The sequence below is a fragment of the Xiphophorus maculatus genome, chromosome 14 (assembly GCF_002775205.1).
Source record: "Xiphophorus maculatus strain JP 163 A chromosome 14, X_maculatus-5.0-male, whole genome shotgun sequence".
In the NCBI taxonomy this organism is placed as follows: domain Eukaryota; kingdom Metazoa; phylum Chordata; class Actinopteri; order Cyprinodontiformes; family Poeciliidae; genus Xiphophorus; species Xiphophorus maculatus.
The window spans coordinates 10118522-10140886 of record NC_036456.1 but is presented as its reverse complement, the minus strand read 5'-3'; the positions used below and the strand labels follow the sequence as shown (position 1 = coordinate 10140886).

The window sequence follows — 22365 nt, the reverse complement described above, 5'->3', positions numbered from 1 at the left end:
AGAACGACAGCTTGATTTGATTTGACGCAGCCTTTCGGTTTTTGTTGTAAACAGATTGTTGAACTGCATTGTAACTACGATTGCATTGGTGTGATTGGAAATCTGGAAGGATTTTAATTGATTTCAACTGAATATGAACTGGTCAAGCGTTTGTGTCAAAACGTACTTTGAGATGAGATGTGTTTGGGGGAAAGTAAGTAAAGCTGAGATCAACTGAATTACTAGCTGACCTGAGTCTTAAACGATGCTTTCCTCGTTTCAGATTACCAAAATTATTATCTACATGCTGGATAACATCAAAATTAAGAAATGCGAGATTAGCATGACTTTAAGCAAATTTGGGAAGACAAGATTATGATGTCATGGCTTTTTGAGCTTCTTAATTTACAACATTTAGAGTCGTAAAGTGTTCATACTGAAGTCTGATTACAGTCACATTTAGTAGTATGGACAACCACTCAAAAAAAATATTGAATTGTTTATCACTTCCTGCTTGTTAGAAACATAATGTCTGACCATCATTAAAGGAGACCTTTATGCAAAATTCACATTTTGCACATTTTTTGCACTTCCATCTGGGTCTAAAAACAACCCAAGCGAGCGCCGATGATTTGTAGAGTAATTGGACTAATGTCTCAGCCAGATCTAGAGAAACTCATCCATGCGTTTATCTTCAGTTGCATTGATTGCAACATTGTTAACCTTATAACACTGTTATAAGGTTAACAATGTTAACATTGTTAACAATAATGTTAGCCACTGGCTCTAACAATGTCAGTGACTAACAATGTCAGTGGCTAAGCACCACTGAACGGCTCAGCATCACATACATCAAAGATCTGCTGTTGTTGTATCAACCTTCCAGACCTCTCAGGTCTTCTGGTTCTGGTTCTGCTCTGCGTCCCCAGAACCAGAACCAAACGAGGAGAAGCAGCATTAGAGCTTCTATGCACCACAAATTTGGAAGAAACTTCCAGAAAACTGTAAAACAGCTGAAACACTGACTTCCTTTAAATCTCGACTAAAAACCCACCTGTTTAGGATCCTATTTGAAACATAATCAATTATTAATTTATTGATGGAACTTGACTTAAAGCTGTGTTTTGATTGTTGATTCTATGTTGCATTGTGTTTCTGTGTTTGATATGATGTAAAGCACTTTGAAATGCCTTGCTGCTGAAATGTGCTATACAGATAAAATTTGATTGATTGATTGGATCAAGATAGACTTCATGTTAATTGACTGAATGTAGATAAGAGGCTGCATGTGATCGGATTTGAGCTGGATCTGTTTGTTTTAATGCAAAGTAACATCAGAGAACGTTTCGATGCAGATCAGTGAAGCTGAAGTGAATTTCCTCTACTTGTTACAGATCACAGCAGCTCAGTTCAGGTCTTTCCTTTCGTCCACGCCACACACAGAGCCTTTTCATCTGTTAAACAGGACATGATGAAACGCACATGTTCTCTTAATCTTTGATGGTTCAAAGCTCTTTGGGTATTGTTTGAAGATTGCAACACTTTTATTTTCCTTCTTTAAGAACAAAATTTGTTTTTGAAGTGTGTTGTTACAACAGGTTTTTCACCACTGGTCTCTAGATAGTTATCCGTGTTTTAAATTCAGATTTCACAATAAGCGCAATGGAACAAATGCTGGGTTAGTGGATGGAAATATCCGATTAAAGCAACAACGGATTCCTTAAAGAGAAAGTTCAGGGTTTTTTTCTTTTTTAGTTTCAGTCAAAAGGTCATGAGAGGTCGCTGTCTTTCATACGGCAGACACAGCTGGGAGAATTACTGTGTATTTTTTTACATAAAATTCACAGCAGATGTCAAGTAGCTCACATGTGTAAAGAAATCCACACAAATATGGCCATAAGTGAAGCTAACTGTAGTAAAGCGGAAAACGACAAACATTATTTATTGAAGATATAAATAAAGAAACAGTTAAAAGACATAAAAATCAATTAAATCTGTGGATTTTTACCATAAACCAATCACCACCAAGCGCTTCTTGCAAGACATGTGATAGCATAGTTAAAAAAATATATATTCAGAAGAACTGTTCACGAGTTAGGTGGCATTTGCAGAAAGTTTTGGAGAGTAGTAGAAAACATTTTCCACGAACACAGTAATTCACTCAAACCTCTTCACACTCACGGCACAAGACTCCACTACCGAAGGAAAACCAAGCTGGAGATAATTTACAGTTTGAAGCTGCAGAATATTTGGAATAACCCAACAGAGTTTAACATTTCAAGCTGAGCTCTCGAAATGTGGCGGATCACGTTGTTTTCAAGAATCTAAAGATAAACTGAGGGAGGATTTTCCAGGAAGACAAACACCCCAAAAGACACATTCCAAAAAAAAAAAAAAACTCAATTAGTTTCGGAGAAAATACAATGTAGCTGCTAAAGCTAGGTGAGCAACACCAAGAGCAACGTCGTCTTCAAGTTGCAGTTCCCAGATATTTAATAACGGTTTACAACTAGCACAAAATCAAGTGTCCTTTGGGCTCGAAGTAGCCGCATTTACAGCACATAACTTCGGCTGGCTGTGCTTTAAAGTGGGAGGGATATTAAATAAAACCTGTTCAAAACTGTGAAACTAATCTCTCTCTTTTTCTTTTTCCTTTTCTCAAATATTATTTGCTAAGGTCACCCAGCAGATGCACAGTGTTTGCAGCTAATACTCCCGCCGGCCCCACAGGTGCATTTTTTGTGATGATCACGTGTGGACACGCCCCGCCCCGCCGCCCTCCATTAAAACGCAGCAAAAGTCGTCGCTCCGCTTAAACGGAGCCGTCAAGCCGACGCGGCGGAGCGGAGGAGAGCGGACGTAAAACGAAACCAGCGCGTCCTGCGTGCGTGCAGGAGGCGCTCCCGCGACAACATAAATTAGTAACGCGAAGCTGCTGGAAACTGGACCAAGAAGCCCGAACCGGGCGGGACTCGGCGGACGGACTCAGGATATTTTTCTCTAGAGAAGGCCAGCCAGGTAAGTCGGTTCTTCCTCTGCGGGCAGCCACGCGTGTCTCCGCTCCGCGCCAGGGCGGTCGTGCGTCAGCGAATTTTTTTTCTTTCCTTCCCTGCTTGGATTATAGACTCTGAAGGGCGTGCGTGGACTGCGTGACAGACGAGCCCTCGAAGTCCGCTGCACTCTGGCGTCCATAATTTACAAGCTGCGGTCATGCTTAGGGGTGTCAGTTTTTCCGTGTGGGCTGCAAACACGTTGAAATCCCCACGTAAAGTGATTGACTTTTTAAAACCATTAGTCAGATTGAGTGGTGCAGGGTTAAAGTACGAGCAATGATAAGTGGAAGGATAATATTAATGATAAGTGGAAGGTTAATATTGGTCTTATCAGCTTCTTTCTTCCTCTTTAATTTTGGAGTTGCGCTTATTTGCATGCAAACCTCTTTTATTATTATTATAATGATTTTCTTGCCCACTCTCTATTGAGATGTAGATCATCACCCTGCAGGGATGGGTTGGCGTTTTTACTGACGGCTTGCTCGCATCACTACATGATTTAGTGAATTAACGCCTCTTGTGTGTGTGTGTGTGTGTGTGTGTGTGTGTGTGTGTGTGTGTGTGTGTGTGTGTGTGTGCGTGTGCGTGTCCGCCCCCTTCTTCAGCGCGAATAGGCTGCAGCAGCGCCAGCGAGGCGGCTCGGTTGCACGCTGGACATTCAATTGGTGGAACCAGGGAGGGAGCCCCGGCCTTTTCCACTGCAAGAAACCCGACAGAGGAAGCAGCAGCAGCAGTTTCTGCAGCAGCGGAGGGCCTGCTCTGCTGCACGGCATGAGGGACTGGCTCTGCAGCAGGCACCGCTGCAGCTGCGCCGCTCGCTGAAGGCGGACACGCTGCAGGAATTTGACAGAGAGGAGAGGAATTCAGTCGGACCGGTCGCTGACCACAGCGGCGGCGCGTTTCCAGGGCTTCTCGTCGCCATTCCTCCTCCCGGGGCCGGAGGGGGAGCGCACGCCGCGGCCCCTCGGCTGGCTCGCTGTGGAAATGTAAACACAAGTCGGGCTGGATTGTAAACCACGCACTCGGTCACACCTCCTCCGTCAGAGATGGAGACGGAGAGGGTCGACCCGGAGGAGCAGGAGGGAGACGCCGAGCCGCCCATGCACAGCGTCCACGGAACCAACCGGATCCGACCGTCCTCCTACCGGGCCCTGCGCAGCGCCGTGTCCACCTTGGCCCGCCTGGACGACTTCAGCTGCGAGAAGATCGGGGCTGGCTTCTTCTCCGAGGTGTTCAAGGTGAGCGAGAGGAGAGCGCACCCTTTTCCTGAGAATCAGGGCGGGTTTCGCCTCACATCCTCATTAAAACTCAGCTTTATAGACATAATGCTCTCAACGTTTACCTCTTTAATCGAAAGAAAAGTTTTTTGCATGCTTGTAAAGGGGAACTTTTAAAGAATAATTTGGCTTGTGCCCAAAAAAATCGGAAAAACAGTTTAAAAGCAGTTTGTTTCCAGCGATTTACATTTAAACCTGTAAAAGTTGTGTCTGTATTCGTTGCTATGCACTGCCGGTCAGCTGGTTGAAAAAATTAGCTATAGAAATGCACTGCTCTGACCAATCAGAGCCAAAAGGAAGCTCTTCCTGTCAATCAACCTCATGTACTCACTGCTAAAATGTGCTAATGGATGAACACCCTTTATCTGCTGTCGTCAGTGGCTATGCTAACTAGTCTTAGCATTCACAACATGATCTGCTAATAATAGGAAAAGCTGTAGCAAAGAGCACGGGGCTAAGCAGCTCCACACTATTGTGATTGACAGCGCTAAGACCCGCCTCCTGGCTCTGATTGGTTGTTTCCAGTTGGCACTTGGAGCAGTAGAATATTTAGAGATAATCTGTGAACTCTTTCTCACAGATTATCCATCTCATACCACACAAAGAAAGGTGTGTGAGTTGGTAAGGAATGCATTCATGCTGGAAGATTTATAAAACAATCATATGTGATAAAGTTGAAAAACTTGTGGTATAACCAAAGTCACGACTGTACCTTCATGCACCGCATGTGTCAAGAGGACTAGGTTTGAATACCGTCTCTGACTTTTACACCCTTACTTGGTGGATATGCCGTTTACCCACCTTCCTGTTTTAAACTGTGGATGTCAGGACAGCCATCTGAAACGCATCCATACTTTTGACAACACCTGACATCAACCAGTAAACTATTGTACTGCTTCGATTATTGTGTATATGACTATAGCCAGCTAGCATTGGCCACCGCTGGTTGATCCTCACACATTATGCGTCTCGTACCTTTTTGGTTTGATACTGCGCTACGGCTTTTCAAACCTTTATCGAGAATGTTTCGTCTCGCTACCCGCAACCTTTTCTGGCTCTGTTCCTTTGAATCTGACGATTGACAACAGACTGAGCAGCAGGTTTACCTTTGCTTCTCCTCCATTGTCATGTTGTTTGTGTCTCATGCAAACCACGTTACTTTACGTTGCCGCTATAACAGCCCACCCCACTGAAGTGGCACTCAATTGTAACAGAAAATGACCCAAACCAGTCGCTTGGGTTGACTCGTACCTTGTAGTACTCTAGTGGTGGGTGCTACTCGACTAGAGCAGTAGACACTCAAACCCAGTAGGGACTAAAGGGAAAAGAGCCAAGAGAATACATTTTTGTCTAAAGATGCTGTTTGTATGGACATAAGCCTTCGAGTCAAACGCCATTCAGTGTCTGCCAAACTCTGACTGTACAAGTAGCAAATGCATCAACATCACAAAGATGGGTACGCGTCAACCACTGTGCACATGTGCTTCTGATATGAAACGCATAACAGCAGGAATAAACCAGGCGTAACACTGTTCTGCCCCTCCCCAACATGTTGCTTTTTTTTCATCCTTCTCAAAAGACACAAATTTGGTTGTTTTGAAATATTTTGAGTTATGAAAATTGCAGGCAGTCCTGGTTTGGAAACTGAAGAAGCATCAGCCTTATGAAGGTGATATTGATTTAAGACGGTTGGTAAACTATGAGAAGCATAATTACTGAGCCAGATTGGGAACCCGCCCACCTAATGTGAACTTTTTATACTTGTGTCAGTCTATGCAGAGTAAAACTGTAACGGTCAATGTTGTACAAGCGGCAGAATGGTAAATTGCTTTGTATTTATTTTTAAATGTAAAAAAAATTGGATTATATTGTACATTTTAATTTAAAATACATAGATTGTAAATACAGTGAAACCACACTATTATTATTATTTATTTTATTGTTTTACCCCAAATTACCGTGGGAATCCCACATGCCTAATTAAAGCCATGCGTGTGTTTGACTGTTTGACCAGGCAGGCTGAGGTATTGACCTGCTGTCATCGTTGTTGACCAACGTGAGGTTTCACGTCGTGCGAAACGAGTGTCGACTATGGCAACCACTGCATTCAATACCAAACATGCGTAAGAAGGGGAGCAGTGGTTAATAATTGTTTCTGAACAACGTCCCATTCATCATACATCAGTTGTCACACGATGATATTTGTGGTGGTTTTTTTTTGTGTGTGTGTGTAACGTGACACGGTCTGCGCAGGTAGCGCATGTGCTCGTGTGTTTGTAACTCTACGCTCCGCTCTCTGTGCGGGCCAGCGGCCTGCGTCCTCCGCTCGACATGCTTCTGCTCACTTCCATAGAGCCTAATTGCCGGGAATGCCCCGTTAATAACGCCGTTAAAAATGGCGCGTTACAAAGGGCGGCTGACGAAGGGGCGAGCTGGGTCACCTGAGAAGCGATTAAAAGAAATGAAGCTTTTGAAATGCCTCCAGTTTATATTCATGTCAAGTCTGCAAGACTTGAAGAGGTAGAGAAAAAAATATTTTTAAAGGTTTTTAAATGATTCATAACTTAGATTTTTTTTTTTTTTTACGCAGTTGGTATTAGAAAATAGTCTTTGGTAATGTTCAGTAGATAAATCTTTTAGACAATGTCTATAACATCACAATCATATTGCACATTACATGGAGCAATGCACTCATGTAACGAATGCCAATAAAATCCTTGAACAGATGGCTCTGCTCTCATTGGCATGTTTCATGTACATTTTAGCTTCTCAAATGCAAAAGCAACATGTCATCGCAGGGTTTCCTCCAGAAAACTTGCTAAGCCTGGCGGTTGGGCGCTAGAACAGTCATTCATCATGTTGTGTTTCTGAGTTGAAAAATGTTTAAAGTTGACAAGAAATTTGAAAATATCACCTGATAATAATCTGTTAGTAGAAAATGAATACCTGAACACCAACTATATAGTCTTAAAAAAATGCAAGCATTTTAAAAAGACTTCAATAAATAAGCAATGATTAGCCTGGTGGCCCGCCAGGCTTATAATACACTGAGGGAAACCCTGCATTGAAATAATGTGCAAACATGTCTATTTATTAGGGATAAAATAGTTACAATTAAGGTAATCTGAATACAATGGAGCTTTGTTTATTCTGAGATGAGATAATATTTCTATTCTTTTAACTTTTTTTTCCCAAATTTTATTATTTTTAAATAACTTTTGATGCTACATATGTTCAGACTGAATAAAAAAAGACCTGCCTAATTTCAAATTTTCATTTTGAATGGGGATCTAACAGGTTGTTTAGCATTAAGGCTCAGAGTCTCGCTTGTACTTGTTGCTATTTTTTCACATTTCAGCACTATGGACCCGCAAACTTTAATATCATTAATGTCTGCTTTGATAAGCCAACAAAAAGCAGTGCCTGACTGTGAAATGGAAGTAAAGTTTTCAAAATATTTTGCATGTAAAAACCAGAAAAGATTGGCGTGCCTCTTTTAACTGGATCTAAAATAAAACCCAGTGGACCTGATTGTGACCAGAAGTTAACGTGATATTAGTAAAGTGTTCACCTGTGAGTAATTGGATCTTGACGTAAATGCGCACCTGCATTCAAAACACCCACCATGAGTTCTACTGCCATGGTCAAACAGGATGGTGGCAGTATCATCCTGTGGGAATAACCTCTTGTGTGTAAACGCTAGTTTCTTCGTCTGACCAGTTAATCCATAAAATTTTATCATTTATAAGCTTGTAATGTTCATCAAAGTAATGAGGGGAAAAAATCAACATGGTGTTGACTGGAAGATTATCTTTGCAGAGTCTTATTGATGAATTTAAAAGGAAGCCACATTATCTTGTTTCTCTGTTTTCGCCGTTGTTTTTATTGCACAACGCGTTTGCTCATACTGATCTTCTATTACGGTGACTCGTGGTTTTTACTGCACGTGGCTCAGTGCATGCATCTCCCTGTGTTTAAAGTTCAGCATTATCGGGTGATGGACGCGAATAATCAGGGCTGCAGAGTTATAGTTGACAGATTTGTCTCTTCCCTTTTGTAAATTGGCTTTATTTTTGAATGACCATGGTTTAAACAGCTCCCCAAGAAGATTTAGACACATTTAATGTTTTAGACACATTTAATGTTTCTAATCTTCATGATAAATGTAAGTGTTGTGTGATTTTTCTGCTCAGGTTGCCATCGTCTTACTGGTTAGTGTTCCATTGTGTCGTTGGCACAAAAGTATGTCAGTATGTCTATATTTAGAAGCGATTTCGTTAGAGACACAGCATCTTGTTTAGTACAAAAGTGTGCTCTGCATGCTTTTGAAAATTATACAGTAAATGCACGGTGATGGAGAGACCCTGGAGGAGAAAGTGGAGAATGGGTGCTCAATATTTTGAGATTTCTTTTGCTGTTTTTCTAAAATGAGCCGTTCCCGAGTGTGTCGTACCAAATCATTTCTTCATATGTTGTCAGATGGGACTGTCTTGTTGTTCCCTATTTTAATGTCAAACTTTTTGTATTTGTTTGTTTACTTATGCCCATATTTAAACCTCGTTTCACACAGAATTGGTTGCTAAGGATGGGTGAAACTTGATTCTTCCATTTTAAACAGACTTTTTGGTTTCTTGTCCCAGTTCTCCTTTCCGTCTGAGGCCGCTCCCTCCGCTGTGGCCTTTGAATTTCTAATGAACATGCAAATGCAACCATGTTTACATCTGGTTTGTCAGGTTGGCGCTTAGCTGCCCTTTGATAGCGCAATATAAATGCAAAATTGTCACCGTGGCTATCGGTTACCTTTTTTTATTTCTCTAAAAAAAAAAAAATAAGTTTGCCGATACGCATGACTGGACGGTTGCTGCTGTATCCTGGTTGAGTTTAGAGAAAATGGGCTCGACTGTGTTGTGCAGAGCAAACTGTCTGAGATGGGTGTTGTTTTAAATGAATTTAGGCTCCACTTAATGTGCAGGATGGCTGCTTTGAAATGGATGCTCTGCACTTGGTTACAGAGAGCCTGGCCTCCCGCCTTGTGCTGCTGTCGAGCTCCAGTTCTGAGTGCAGATCAATGGAGGATCGCTGCAGGCGGACGGGCAGCTGTTCACCTCGTCTGGGTGCAATTGTGCAACCTGAGGGGACGGAGGCGGCGGGGTGGAGGCATTAAAAAGTAGGGGAGGAGAAGGGAGACAAATCCTTCAGGTGCTGTTTTTGAATATTCTCCAAAATGTTCCAGTGCTTCTCCTCTCATTTCTGCGTCAGCCTCTGAAACCCGGAGCTCCAAGAGCAATAAAGCCGCATCAGTCCGAAATAATTTTCGCCATCAGTCAGCAGTTCAGATAAACTCGCAGGATACGATTACATGTTCGCCGTTTTACAGGCCTGCGAGTTTTACGAGGAACAACTTGGATCCGTTTCTAATTGGATTACTGTGTTATCGCGTCATGTTGGAGCCCTTTCTCCTGATAATCGACGAGATGTTTGCTAATGCAGATAACACCTGCTGTCGATGGAGCTGTTGCGTAACAAACCTCCTGACGGATTTAAGTTTTGTCTTGTTTGCAGAATTTACTGGACCACCATAAATCACTTCTTTTTTCTTTAAATGTTTTCTCATGGGTTAAAGTCTTTCAGATTTGACCACTGGGCTTTCACATGCACTCTTTTTCTCTCTATAGAGTTGTATTTGCTTAAAATAGGTTTTTAAAAGAAAGCTGTGTTGGCTTCTGTGTGTTAGCTCTGCAGTAGCATTAGCTGCCTTAAAATGTCCCCGATTACAGCTAACGCTAATGAAGACGTTCTTCACAATTTGGCTAATTCGTTAGATAAAGGTGCAAAATGTTATCTTTATAGTAAAACTGATGCAACTTGAGTTCAAGCTAGAGCTGCTTCTTCACGCTAACGTATAAATGGTCTCAAACGAGCTCCTCTCTCTCTACGATGTATTGTTGAGTCATGACTCCAGTGGTGAAACGATGCTAACAAGATGGTTTTACACGAAACGTAGATTTTTTTTTCTCATTTCTTTTCCACATTTCTAAATTAAGAATAAACATTTGTGCACACAAATACAAACCAAAAGTTTGTATTTGTGTGTCACTGCTCTGCAGTTTTGGCGCAACACTCGGGAGGAGGGTTTGGGTACATAAATGTTCCAGCTGTTTGTAATTTACCAATATTTTCTCTTTCTGTGAATGTATTCTGACATAAATCTGTAAAAATGGCCGTATTGGGCGGCTTAGCGGTTGAGGCTCATCCTCAGCGCGGCCCTCCAACATCGCAACCTTGTGACCTTTGCTGCATGCGTTGATCACCACCCAGCTTGGCTGTTTTTTTTTGTTTTTTTTATGTAAATGTAATGTGGCAGCAATGTAAAGCCCATTGCTGCCACAAAATCTTACAAAAAAGACAAATTACACTGCCTTCAGAGTTGACCATGCATAAAACATGTTTACATTTAGGAAAAAGGCCTTGCATTACTATTTTAATTATTGTACATAAACTGCTACATAATTGTAGAAGCTATTTTTTTTTAAAAACTGACTTTCACACAAATGTTTTCTCAACCACAAACCTTTTTAAAAAAGTTTTTCTAAGTGTCAAAATGCCCCTAATTCAGTTCTCCTTTTTTTTTTTAGTGCCGTTTAAACCCCACATATTTTTGCAATTCCAAAAAGCTTACTTGATGGAAAGTACGTGCAAATGGCTGCAAGAGTTCACTAAAGGCCAAGATATCTTCAGACATTGTTTTGTGGGTTTCTTTTTTCTTTAGTCCAATGTTACGATTGCAGCAAATATATGTATTTGTCAGCACATCAGCTGAAACCTGGTGCAGGGTTATAATTATAGCTGAAATAAAAGGCCTCGGGGCATTTTGCTGTTTCCCGGATCACGTTTTATTAGCCCATATTAAAAGGGAGCCAAAAAAAAGCCCCATTCATTTTCAGTGTAACGGTTTTTATGGAACATCCAGGACCTCATAAGCGAAGACTCTTTGAGGGGGCTTCAGTCGGTTTCTTCTGAGCTCTTCGCCCAGCTTTTGCTTCAAATTCATAATGATGATAGAAAAACGTCGGCGAGGCCCAGAGTTGGGCCTCTGCTTGTTATCTTTGGAGTCTGCAAAGCACAGAAGAGAGCATTATTGTAATGACAGGCTGCAACAGAGATGGAAAAACAACCTTACCAGTGGCTCAGTTCTTCTAAAATATGATCTGATGATGAACTGGAGACGAGGAAAGGGATAAAAATGGGATTAGTGCGACAGAACACAGTGACCATGATTGAAAACCTTAATGTCTGCATGTCAGCTGCTTGTGACGGTGCAATAATGTGGAGGAAACGGGTCGCCAAACATATCTGGTGTCGTCGCCTCTGTGGGTTTACAGATCCTGGTTATACGGCTGCTCAACATGCCACAAATTAACCATCAACTTTATTAGATGTGACATTATCAGCTTCAGATCTACTAGGTTTAATTTCCTTGTTTTTGTTTTAGGATTTGTGCAACTCGGATTGAGTGAATGATGGGAACTACGAAAGTAATAATTTTCTGACAGTTGATGAGCTGCCCAAGGCATCAATATTTCATTCATCTGCTTTTTGTTTTGTTTTTTTGTCTTTTTGTCTGTGGAAACTAAATCACAAACACAGCGACACTCCCCGAAACGATAGAGATAATGATTGTTTTAGAAATGAGTGCGGGAAATCACCCAGCGGGACAAGTTGAGATCTGACCAGTTCGTTGGAAGAATTTCAGCTTGGGAGGAATCCGTCGGCAACAAAGGAGCGACTGGGAAAAGCTGATCCTCAAAGTCGCCGGCGCACAAAGCGCCATCCGTCAGAGGCTGTCTCCTGCGCTCCATGATCGGCTTCCAGCGTTTGGGATTTACGCGGCTGCGCTGCGTTTTGGGTGTTGGTGTTGCAGAGCCTGTGCAGACTTGAACGTCAGAGCCTGAGCCTAGCGCTAGCTAGTCTTCTTGTCCCGCTCTTTTTGCTGCTGTTGGTTGGATCCTGCTTTGCTGCCACTTGCTGCACAGCCATCAGGTTTTGTTTATGTTCTGCACTGTCGCACAAAACACGAAAGCACCGAGGGGCCCAGAGCGTGTACCTGTCTTTACTTGAACCTTTATGTTTTTATGTATTTCTACTGGACCGGGCAGTAAGATGGTTTGTGCAGCTATTGCCCAACACCCATGTTTTCCTTTCCGTCAGTGTTTTTTTAGTTTTATCTCCAGAGATGGTTGATGTTTGTTTACGTCGGTTCACAATGAGAGTTTCCTCCCACCCACTTGTTAGCAGTGCTGCAGTCTTTAGCTAAACCTCAAGGAGGACCACTCCCCTGTGAAGAGAGAAACAAATGGCCCATGGTGGCGTCTGTGTGGTGAAATGCGTTTATGATGGAGCCGAGCTCGTTTGTTTTCTGTCCCGTTAGTTTTAGAATCTGATTTATGAAACGTAAAAAAAAAGAAAAAGACACTAATTCAGACTTGTGTGAGGGACACAAAGTAAAATCTCATCACCTTTTTAGATTTAGAAGTCAGTCAAGTCAAAATTGTAATGTTTTTAAAGGAATAGTCTATGTATAAAGCATGACTGCATGAGGTAATTGGCAGTTCAGCTCATGTGATACTGTAGCATCTGCAGCTCAAGCTGTAATCAGTTCAGTAATCTTGGAATAAACTTTAAGCATTTTGTACCTGTTGGCGTCGTAAAATGTCCTGTTTGGAACGCTGTTTAAGATCAGGGCTGTAGCTACCAATCACTTTAACAATCGATTATTCTATTGACTATTCATCAATTAATCAGATTTTTTTAAAAATTGGACGTGGTACAGATTGTTCATTTAACCACTTCAGCCTTTTTATACAATATTAGAAATACATTAAAAGATGCATAAACAAACAAATCAATTCCTTTTTTAAAAAACATATTGCCTAAAATGCAATAATATAGCAACATTTTAGTAAATCTGAAATGAATGAAGCTAAAACTATCCCACTTGAGGCTGTAAATTCATTTATAAATTGTGTAAATTCATTGTCATCATAAAATCTATACATTTGTTTTGTAAGATTTTTATCTTAATTACCACTTTGAATATGTTCTTTTCAGCAAATTGCCTTTTTTTTAGTCTATAATCTATAGTTGACACTTGATCAATTACTAAATTAGTTGACTATTTCAGTAATCGATGTACCCATTTACTCACTAAACACACAAGGAACCTACAAGACAAGGATTCGTGAGCTTTGTTTTCTTTTTAAAAATAGTTTATTTAATTGTGTTGCATTATGGGTAATAAAATCTAGCAGCCAAGAAGTGATTTACAGGCAGTGTGCGAGCAGGAATGCATGAGCCACCGATGACTGAAAAGGTGAGCTAAGACCTGTTGGCACATGCGTTCATGTTGACACATCCCTTTAAGCTTTCTTGTAATTGTTCCCATCTCTTTACAATGACGTGTGTGACCAGACTGCCTTTGTTGTTTTAAAGTTTTGAAAAGTCTTTATCAGACACAATAAAACGGCTAAAATGATTAGGCGACGTTTAAAAGAAAAAGACAGAACCCTGAATAAAACAATGTAATCACAAGATCAACAAAACACATTAGCATCAAACTTTTTTTTTTTTACATTTTTAGTCGTTTTTAGATTAACCTAAACTATGAAAAGTGATAAATGTTTGTTTTGAATTATTACTCTCAGCCATTCTAAATTTTTAACATTTTTATCACCTGCTGAGTTTTGTTGACTTAACAAACTGTTGTCTTGGACTCCATGATTCATCCATAAGGAAGGACGGAGTCGTTCACTGTGCCGTTTGGGTGTGTTGTCCACTACCACAATGTGACCTCTGACCCCTAACAGAGCCAGCGCTCCCTGCTGATTGGCTGCTGGAACCCCATTTCTCCGACTTCCTCGTCGTCTCGCTCGCCTGCATGAAAACACGCTGGCACATTTACGTGCCCCTTCATGCTTAAAGTGAAAGCAAAATTTCAGGCGGAGTCGCCGACCTGTTCGGGGAATTGGGTGATTTTCTTAAAATTTACAGAGTGGGCGGAGTCTCTCCGAACTTTAACAAACTTTTTACACACAGGCTGTAAGCGAGGCTCGTCATTACTTCACCGCCACAGCGCTTTCCAGCTGAAACTTTAGTCGTGTATCGACTGATGTACGACTTCTGCTGCTGTTTGGGAAGGGAAGTGGTGCAGAAAACATGAAAGCCACTAGGTTTCCAGAGCTGACCCTCTGCCAATGGCGAAGTCACTGAACTGTGTTTGTAGCTGGTTTTCTGGTCACACTCAACCACACTTTCTTCCCTCCGCGACACCAGCGAAGCATGTGATGTGCTCAGCACACATGGTTTTCGTATTTATGCTGATGGTTGCAGTCTCCCCTGCAAGGTGAGAGCACAGTGTGTCGGTTTCTTTACATGAGGAAATAAAATTATTGCACAGATTGGCTAAAAATCTGCATGAATGGGCAAACGGCTTTAAGGGATTTAGAAAATGATTTAAATTTGTCGATTTTTCATTGTTTAAATGAATTTGAATGTTTTTTTTCAATTATTGTTAACCCCTAATACTTTGCAGAAACCCTCTTGCAATGAACTTTTATCTTAGATTTTTACGCTTTTTTCTCTCTGCATTTAACAATTTAAAGAGATGAAGTATCCTAGAAATTGGCCACCATTCTAAATATTATTTTCAATATATTTGCCTACAGTATTTCTGTTTTAAACTTTTTTTTTTCCCTCCTAGTTCAATTGCTGTCTTAATTAATCAGTCATCTCATCGTTTCAGCAAAGAGGTTTTAACTCTATTTCCAGCTGACCAGAAGTGAGAGCACTTCACGGGAAGAAGCTCATTAGTTCAGAAAAAAAACACTTCTCACTATGACTCTAACTCAGCATCAAAAACTCCATTAGAATCGCATCTATAAAAGCTTTAATGCATCCCTCTTGCAGCTGTGAGCGTTCTCCTCCTGTCTTTGTTTTGGGTCGGTTCTGTTCGCGGGGCCACTGGCTGACGAGCGTGCGGCGCCCGTGACCTTTCGAGCTGCTGACGGCAGCACTTTACAAGGCAGAGTGTGTTATGGTGGAGAGCTTAGGGGTGTGTCTGAACTCATGTTTGTGAGCGAGAGTGAAGCATGGGTGTGTGGGTAATCGCTTTACGCCGCTGGATGATCCCAGTGCGGGCATTCCAGCGGCGAGTCGGCGGCCGTGACCATTGAAGCGCTGGGAGTGAGACGTGTGGAAGAAACGCCACAAACGCCGTGTTTTTGTTTTGCTGCTGTCTGAAAGGCTCGGTACTGACCGCCACGTTGAGTCGGGCTGTAATGATGACGAGCGAGAGCCCGTTTGTTTGGAGGCTAAAATCTGTCGGAACAAAACAGCTGGGTGGAATGAGGCTGCCTCAGCATTTGGCACATGTGTGCAATGCAGCCAGTCTGCAGGGTGAGTCACATTGTGACGGGCTGTTAATCCCTGGATTATAGATGAGCATGTAAGTATTTCTACAAGGAGGTGTGAAGACAGATGTGGGCAGGGAATAGAGGGCAAACGGGATTTTTAGCTGCAGAGCTGCAGGTACGACACCTTCAATGTAGCATGAATTCATATTCAAGCCCCGTTTCCTCCAATACCCCTAAATAAAATTATTGCAGCCAATTGCCTCCAGATGTTGCGTAGCTAGTAAGTAGTCCGCCTGTGTGCATTTAGACTATAGTATAAATCAGTTTGTGAAGTATGCAAAGGTTTGTTAGAAAACATTAGTAAACCAACAGGAACAAGAAAATTGGAACAGGTAAAGATTGAAACAATTTAAAGACGTAACGGTTTAAAATAAAATATACAAAAAGTTGTTTTAAATGGTGATTCAGTGGAGGATTCTCAGTTTTTTGTGGATGAATGATTGGATGTATATTTTAGGTATGTTATGACTGTTGTGAAAGAAATTGTTTTATTTTTTTAATGTAAGAAGTAAAAGAAAAAGGCAGCAGGATTAAATAAGTTTATACTTCTGCCTTTTGTCTTTTCAAACAAATGCATATTTTTTAAAAATCATACTATTTGAATTGTGAGTGTGAATATGTTTGAGTTTCCCTCCAGATTTATTTGTTTCAAAGTCTTTAACGTATGGTCCAAAGACTGGTTTACTTCAAATACATGACACTTTTACAGTTTTGTTCTGGTACTGGTCCCAGTACAGAGCCTGGAGTCACACCAGCTGTGACTGAGCTAAATGGAGTGATGCAGCCTCCTATTTTCATACGGCTTACTACCACAAAGGTAAAAACCAGCCAATTCGTGGTTTTTACTGATATTGTGATGGAATCTCTAAAAACTGTTGCAAATAGCATTTAGCATCTAATGCCATTTTATTTTAGTCTCAGTCTGTTTTGTTTAGCTATTGCCATTTAATCTATACTATTTGCACTTCATACTAGTTCAATGTTCTGTTTATCACATCTGTTTACAAGACACAAAAGTTTGCACTTGTAACGTGTGACAGTTCAAGGTGGAGGAGGAATACTTACACTGCAGTCTTACCCACCTCCCTACAAACGTGATTCATTCTGTAAGTGCAGTGCAGAAATTAGTCCAACACTGGCTCCAGTTCCTGCTTCATTTTCCACCTGAAGAGAAGGCGGCTTCGTTGCCCTCAAGTGTGATTTGCATGCGTGTGTTCATGCACATCCTGCAGCTTGACTTGGAAGGCTGCGATTTGTCGTCGTCCTCAGAACAAACGATGTCCTTTTCTTTTGTGCAGACTTGCGTGTGTGAATATGCGTGCGTGCGCGTGAACACTGATGCAGGACTCAGATCCAGGCCAGTGTCACGGCTCGGAGGCTCTGCTCTTTGACCCTCATCCACCGCCGCTCCTTCATTACACACTCTTCCTTTGCTAATGAAGGCGCAATCCGAAACCCTGCTGTGCCCCTTTGGCTTTATTATTAGCATGGAGGAAATTTGGTATACAGTCAAGCATTAAGGTCACAACTCCTGATTTCTGATGTAAATAATGGTTTGTTATTAGCAGCAGGGCGGACTTCTGTTATAGCAAACTAACATCGCAGAAGAGATTTAGTTTCTCCTTGAAATTATTACCCAAGTTGAGTTTTTTTTTTTTTTTTTGTATCCTTACCTCATTATTTTTGAAGTAGTTTAGTATTTTGCTACAAGTTTGTTCAAATGCTAAAATAAAAGTTTGTTGGACTTCTTGAGGATGTTTAACCTTTGACCTGGAAAGGATCCTTGGACTCTCAGGTATTTATCCTTTTGTGAGACTGTTTACATCCTCTGCGCTGCTGGGGGGGGTCACATGTGGGTCCCCGACCTCTGTGCTCGTCACGTCAGTCATCAGGGCTGAATGAGTCGAAGTGCGGCTGTACGTTGGACCGAGAGTGGAAGGGTTCCAAAACCGCATTGTTAAATTTTAATTATTTATGGATCTCTGCAGGAGCCGCCGCGGTGTCGAAATGCGACCCGAATGTTGTCATCTGCGCGGTTCCGAGGGTGTTTGGAAATCCCTCGTGCGTCCAAACAAGTCTGCTGTAAGAGGCAGGAAAACAGAAACGATAGTGGCTGTGTGGACACAAACAGATCGAGTGACTAATTCACAATTTCCATTTCATATCCAACAACCATTTTGATCCTCTGTACTGAAACCATTGGTTTATTATTGATTATTTCTATTAAGACAATTATTTACTGGTGTATTCTTTGGTTATTTATTTTTCCAAAGTATTTATGTTTACATCTATTTTGGTTCTGATCACATTTGGACCCACTACTTTGGTGAAATCTGACGTTTGACACCTGATCCAAGCAGAATGACTTTGAGCTCCATCTTGGAGGTCAATACTACAAATTTAAATTTTCTCCCCGGCATATTAGACCTGAAGCAGTATGACATTCTCCGTGAACAATGAACTTGAGCAAAAAAAACCCAAAACGTTATGTATTCTATTGCAAATGCAAACAACAGCAACTCTTTCAGCCAGCTGACCAGCAGTAAACAGCAACAGGTGCAGGGAGAAACAGCCGGATAAAACGTGTTGCTCCAGGACTTTCTCATCTCAAAGAACTTTAATCAGTGGGTCCAGTGTGAAATTGTTGCCCTCTATACTTCAAGAATGACCCATTCTCAAAACCAACCACTGAAAACAACCAACACTTTAAAGGTATGAAGATGTAAAACCCCAAAATGAACAGCGAGCCTGTTAGCTTAGCAAGGCTAAAACGGCTGTTATGATTCAGTAAACACAGAGAGGATTGTTGTGCCATAAATTCAATGAAGTAAATTTTGCAATAAGAGGAAGACTTGATTTTCCTGTTTTGTAAAACAAATCTTTCACCATCCAGTCTCTGTAGTCTGCAAGGCAACCAGAGGAAAAAGGTTCTTCCCTGTAACTTTTTTCTTTATTATAAATTGACTCATTTTAGACCAACTTGAGTGTAAGTTACGTTTCCAGGCTGTAGCGGCCTTGTAGCTTCGCATGCTAACCGGTTGTATTGTTTTGTTAAGGTGAAGGAGACTTTCCTTCCTGGAATTATCTCTCCGGGAAAAAATCTTGACGTTGCAATTTTGCTGAGATTTAATTTCATTAAATTTAATGAATAAAAAGCTCCTTCTACTCTTTCTGAGTAATGCATTGGTTCATCCAGTTCCTCTAAACGCCACAGCATGAATAACCAGCTGGTTCTGTGTAACCAGCTGGAGTGTTGGGTTATTCTCTTCACCAATCTATCAAACCATCTGTACTGTCGGCCCTCGGTTCATTCCGCGTTGAACTTCTCTTGCTACAATTCTTCTTTTTTTTTTTTTTTCTAGTTAACAGAAAACCTTTTCCACTGAAACTAAAGTGTAAAATGCAGCCAGTGAAGAGTTTGCACGAATGCATGTGGCTCTGTTGGGCTGCTCTCACCGCTTTCCTCCTCATTTCTACTTGCGCTTCTAGTCTCGGGGTAAAAGAAGCAGCAACACTGACTTCTTCTCTCTGTGCCAAACAGTTCAGCTGTCACATCCTTCTGGCATAAATTTCTTTTAGAAGTCAAAATACATGCCAAGCAAATGCACGGCCTGGGAGTGCGGGGCGGGGGAGAGAAGGAGGAAGCAAGTCGCGTCTCCGACGCTGCCATACCAGACGGCGCCATCGCCATGACGACAGGTTTGGCCAGAAAGTGCAGCTGATGGTGCAGCCGACCTGCTAGTGTTTCCTGGCCGGCCTCCAGAAATCGAGCAGCACAGAGTTTCCACACGCACGAGTTTGGGAATGTTTTTGTTTCTGTGTTTTTACTCTTTTAAGATCAGTTGGGTTCTATCTAACGAACAGCGGGTTCGCACGAAGCAAAAGCGCCTTTTCTGACTGCTTGCACATTTCTCTTTGTAAATTTGGACACGATGAGGTTGAAATCGTCCCGTTTTGTCCCGTGATCCCAGGTGCAGCACCGCGTAACGGGTCAGGTGATGGCTCTGAAGATGAACATCCTGGCCAGCAACCGAGCCAACATGCTCAGGGAGGTCCAGCTCATGAACAGACTATCACACCCCAACATACTCAGGTAACTCAAACGATGATCGTCATACGTTTATATACCTGCAAATGCGTCAAATATTCTATTAAGTGTTGATTGAATTAGTCCTTGAAAAACGTGTGGTTTTGATCGTTTGCCATGTTTCCCTGCAGGTTTATAGGAGTGTGTGTCCATGAGGGACAGCTGCACGCGCTCACAGAGGTGAGGTCCTGATGAAATGTTTCATTTAGGATTCGCCATGATTTACCTAAAAAGCAGGATGATAATCTCACCCATATTGCCAGGCCATTGCTCTTTATTGTATCAAACTGGCATTAGGAGAAAGTTTAGGCTTGTTTTTGTACTTGGACTGAAGTGTCGAGATGATTCCCTGCATCAGTTAGCAGGATGTTCAGCTAAAACTCTGGTTCCTGGCTTCTTGTGTAAACGGCAAACTCGGTTGCATTTGCAGAGAAGTCGGTTTGGTGTTGGTCTTGGAAAAAGTGGCCCACCACTTCAGAGGAGCTAAAAGAAAAGAAACTTCCAGCAAAAACCTGTTTCAACACACAGGGTCTCTTTGCAGGCTGGAAAAATGGGGAGTTTGATTTTGACATTTCGACATCTGGATATTCGTGGAGAAAGATTGAACACCTCTGGCTTGAATTCATCATCTCCCAAGTTTCATATTTTTCCACAAAGTGCAGCATGGGGACCATTTGTGGACCTTTGAATGACCACACTTCTTTCTGGGTCTGATCTGGTTTTGTTGCAAAATAAGGAAAAGAAGAAGAAGGAAAAAAAAAAAAGCAGCAACTTTGCATTTTTTTCTTTCTTAACTTGAGCCGCTGTCGAGTAAACATGGCGCATCTGTCCCTGTCAGACCAAGGACACAGAATCACCTGAATAAACACGCAGAGGTCAGGCGGCTTGTGTCACCTGTTCCTTTGCATGTAATCGGTTCACCAGTGGTTACCATGGTTACCCAGCAGCAAATGGGAAGCAACACGAAGACTTGAAGTGAGATCTGGTGCATTCACACCCCCGTCGCTTGCGCTCGTGCTTGTTTTCATGTCGCTGTGTGTTTTCGACACAGGGCCTGATCTTTAGTTCCTTTTTTTGTTATATTAAAAACGTGAGCTAAATGAATTGTGAGCTAAACACTTGAAGACGAGGTGACAAGAAAAGAGGAAATTCAATTTGCAACTCATTTCCTAAGTTCTGATGTGGAAAGTTTTTATATTTCCTGCTGCGGCTCACACACTTTATTTTCATAAGCTTTCAGTGTTATAAATTCAACTGCAGAGGCCTAGTTCAAGTCTTTAGAGAGATTATGAGGTTCGAACTCAGCAATTCAGACTTTTGCAGCAGAATTTTTTATTAAGCTGTAACTACATGATTGTGATTTGTCCAAGCTAAAGTAAGTAGCTGATAAGAAATGAAAATCCGTAAAATCGTCATCTGTTTGTAGTAGTACTCCCACGTTCCCTTTTGTAAGGGTTATTCATACCAGAGGTTCAGCAAAGGGTTATTAAATCTAAACTGAACATGTTTTTGTTGTTTTTTTTATCTCTTTCTGTGGTCCAGTACATTAATGGCGGTAACTTGGAGCAGCTGCTGGGCAGTGACGTGTATCTGTCGTGGGCCGCGCGGCTCAGCCTGGCTCTGGACATCGCCCGCGGACTCAAGTACCTGCACAGCAAGGGCATCTTCCACAGGGACCTCACCTCTAAGGTTAGCATCAACACTGCCTGCAAGGTTACTGAATGAAAATGTGCACCTTTTTTTTTTTTCCTTTTACATTTTAGACACATTTTTGCAGAAGGTAAAGGTTTTGCTCATGTATTGTTGCCACGCAACAAAGTCTGCCATAACACCATCTTGCTCTAACTCTAGCTTTGCGACAGCAATATGCTGGAATCAGATCAGAAAAGTTCAGAATTAGAAATATTGGCTAATTGGCCTCAAAGTGACTTTTAATCGTAGCATAATCCTTCCAGATTGTGTGAATTTACTGAGAAGAGCCTGTTAGATGCAGTTTCAGATTTCTGCTAAGTCTACAAATTTAAAGAAAATTATATTTTAAAAGGAACAGCGTTCAGTTTTAAATGCTTTACGTCTGTAGTTGATTCGATAAGAGGTCTAAATAAAACTTAAATTCATTTTACAGATTTTTTTTTATGTTAAACAAATTGTCATTTTTGTTGAAAGGTTATAAGTCTTTTTATGTAAACTATGATGTGTACTGTGTGTTTAGGAAGCATTTCTGGTTTTTATTTAGCAGTACCATCATTTTATGTTAGATGGCAACCATTGTGACCTCTGACCTCCTGTGTGCAGAACTGTCTGGTGCGCTTGGAGGGCGGCATGTGCTCAGCTGTGGTGGGAGACTTTGGCCTGGCAGAGAAAATCCCAGATTACAGGTCAGTCAATAAAAACGTAACCATCTATAAACTTTCTGCGATTAGATAAGTCTCAATAAATCACATGCCTTCACTTCATTCTTTGTGGGATATCGGTCATGCCGTATCTTTCTGACAATATTT

The 22365-nt window shown here is 41.5% G+C and overlaps 1 protein-coding gene across 1 annotated transcript in view; it reads left to right on the top strand.

Annotated features, from left to right (window-relative positions):
- The first annotated feature begins 2765 nt into the window (after positions 1-2765).
- The window catches only part of tesk1 (testis-specific kinase 1), a 28190-nt gene continuing 8590 nt past the window's right edge, over positions 2766-22365 (top strand). The window contains exons 1-6 of the mRNA XM_014471826.2: positions 2766-2997; positions 3638-4270; positions 19749-19870; positions 19996-20044; positions 21407-21553; positions 22160-22242. Coding sequence (XP_014327312.1) covers positions 4079-4270; positions 19749-19870; positions 19996-20044; positions 21407-21553; positions 22160-22242 — 593 coding nt within the window. The 5' untranslated portion in view covers positions 2766-2997; positions 3638-4078. The remainder of the gene's footprint in view (positions 2998-3637; positions 4271-19748; positions 19871-19995; positions 20045-21406; positions 21554-22159; positions 22243-22365) is intronic.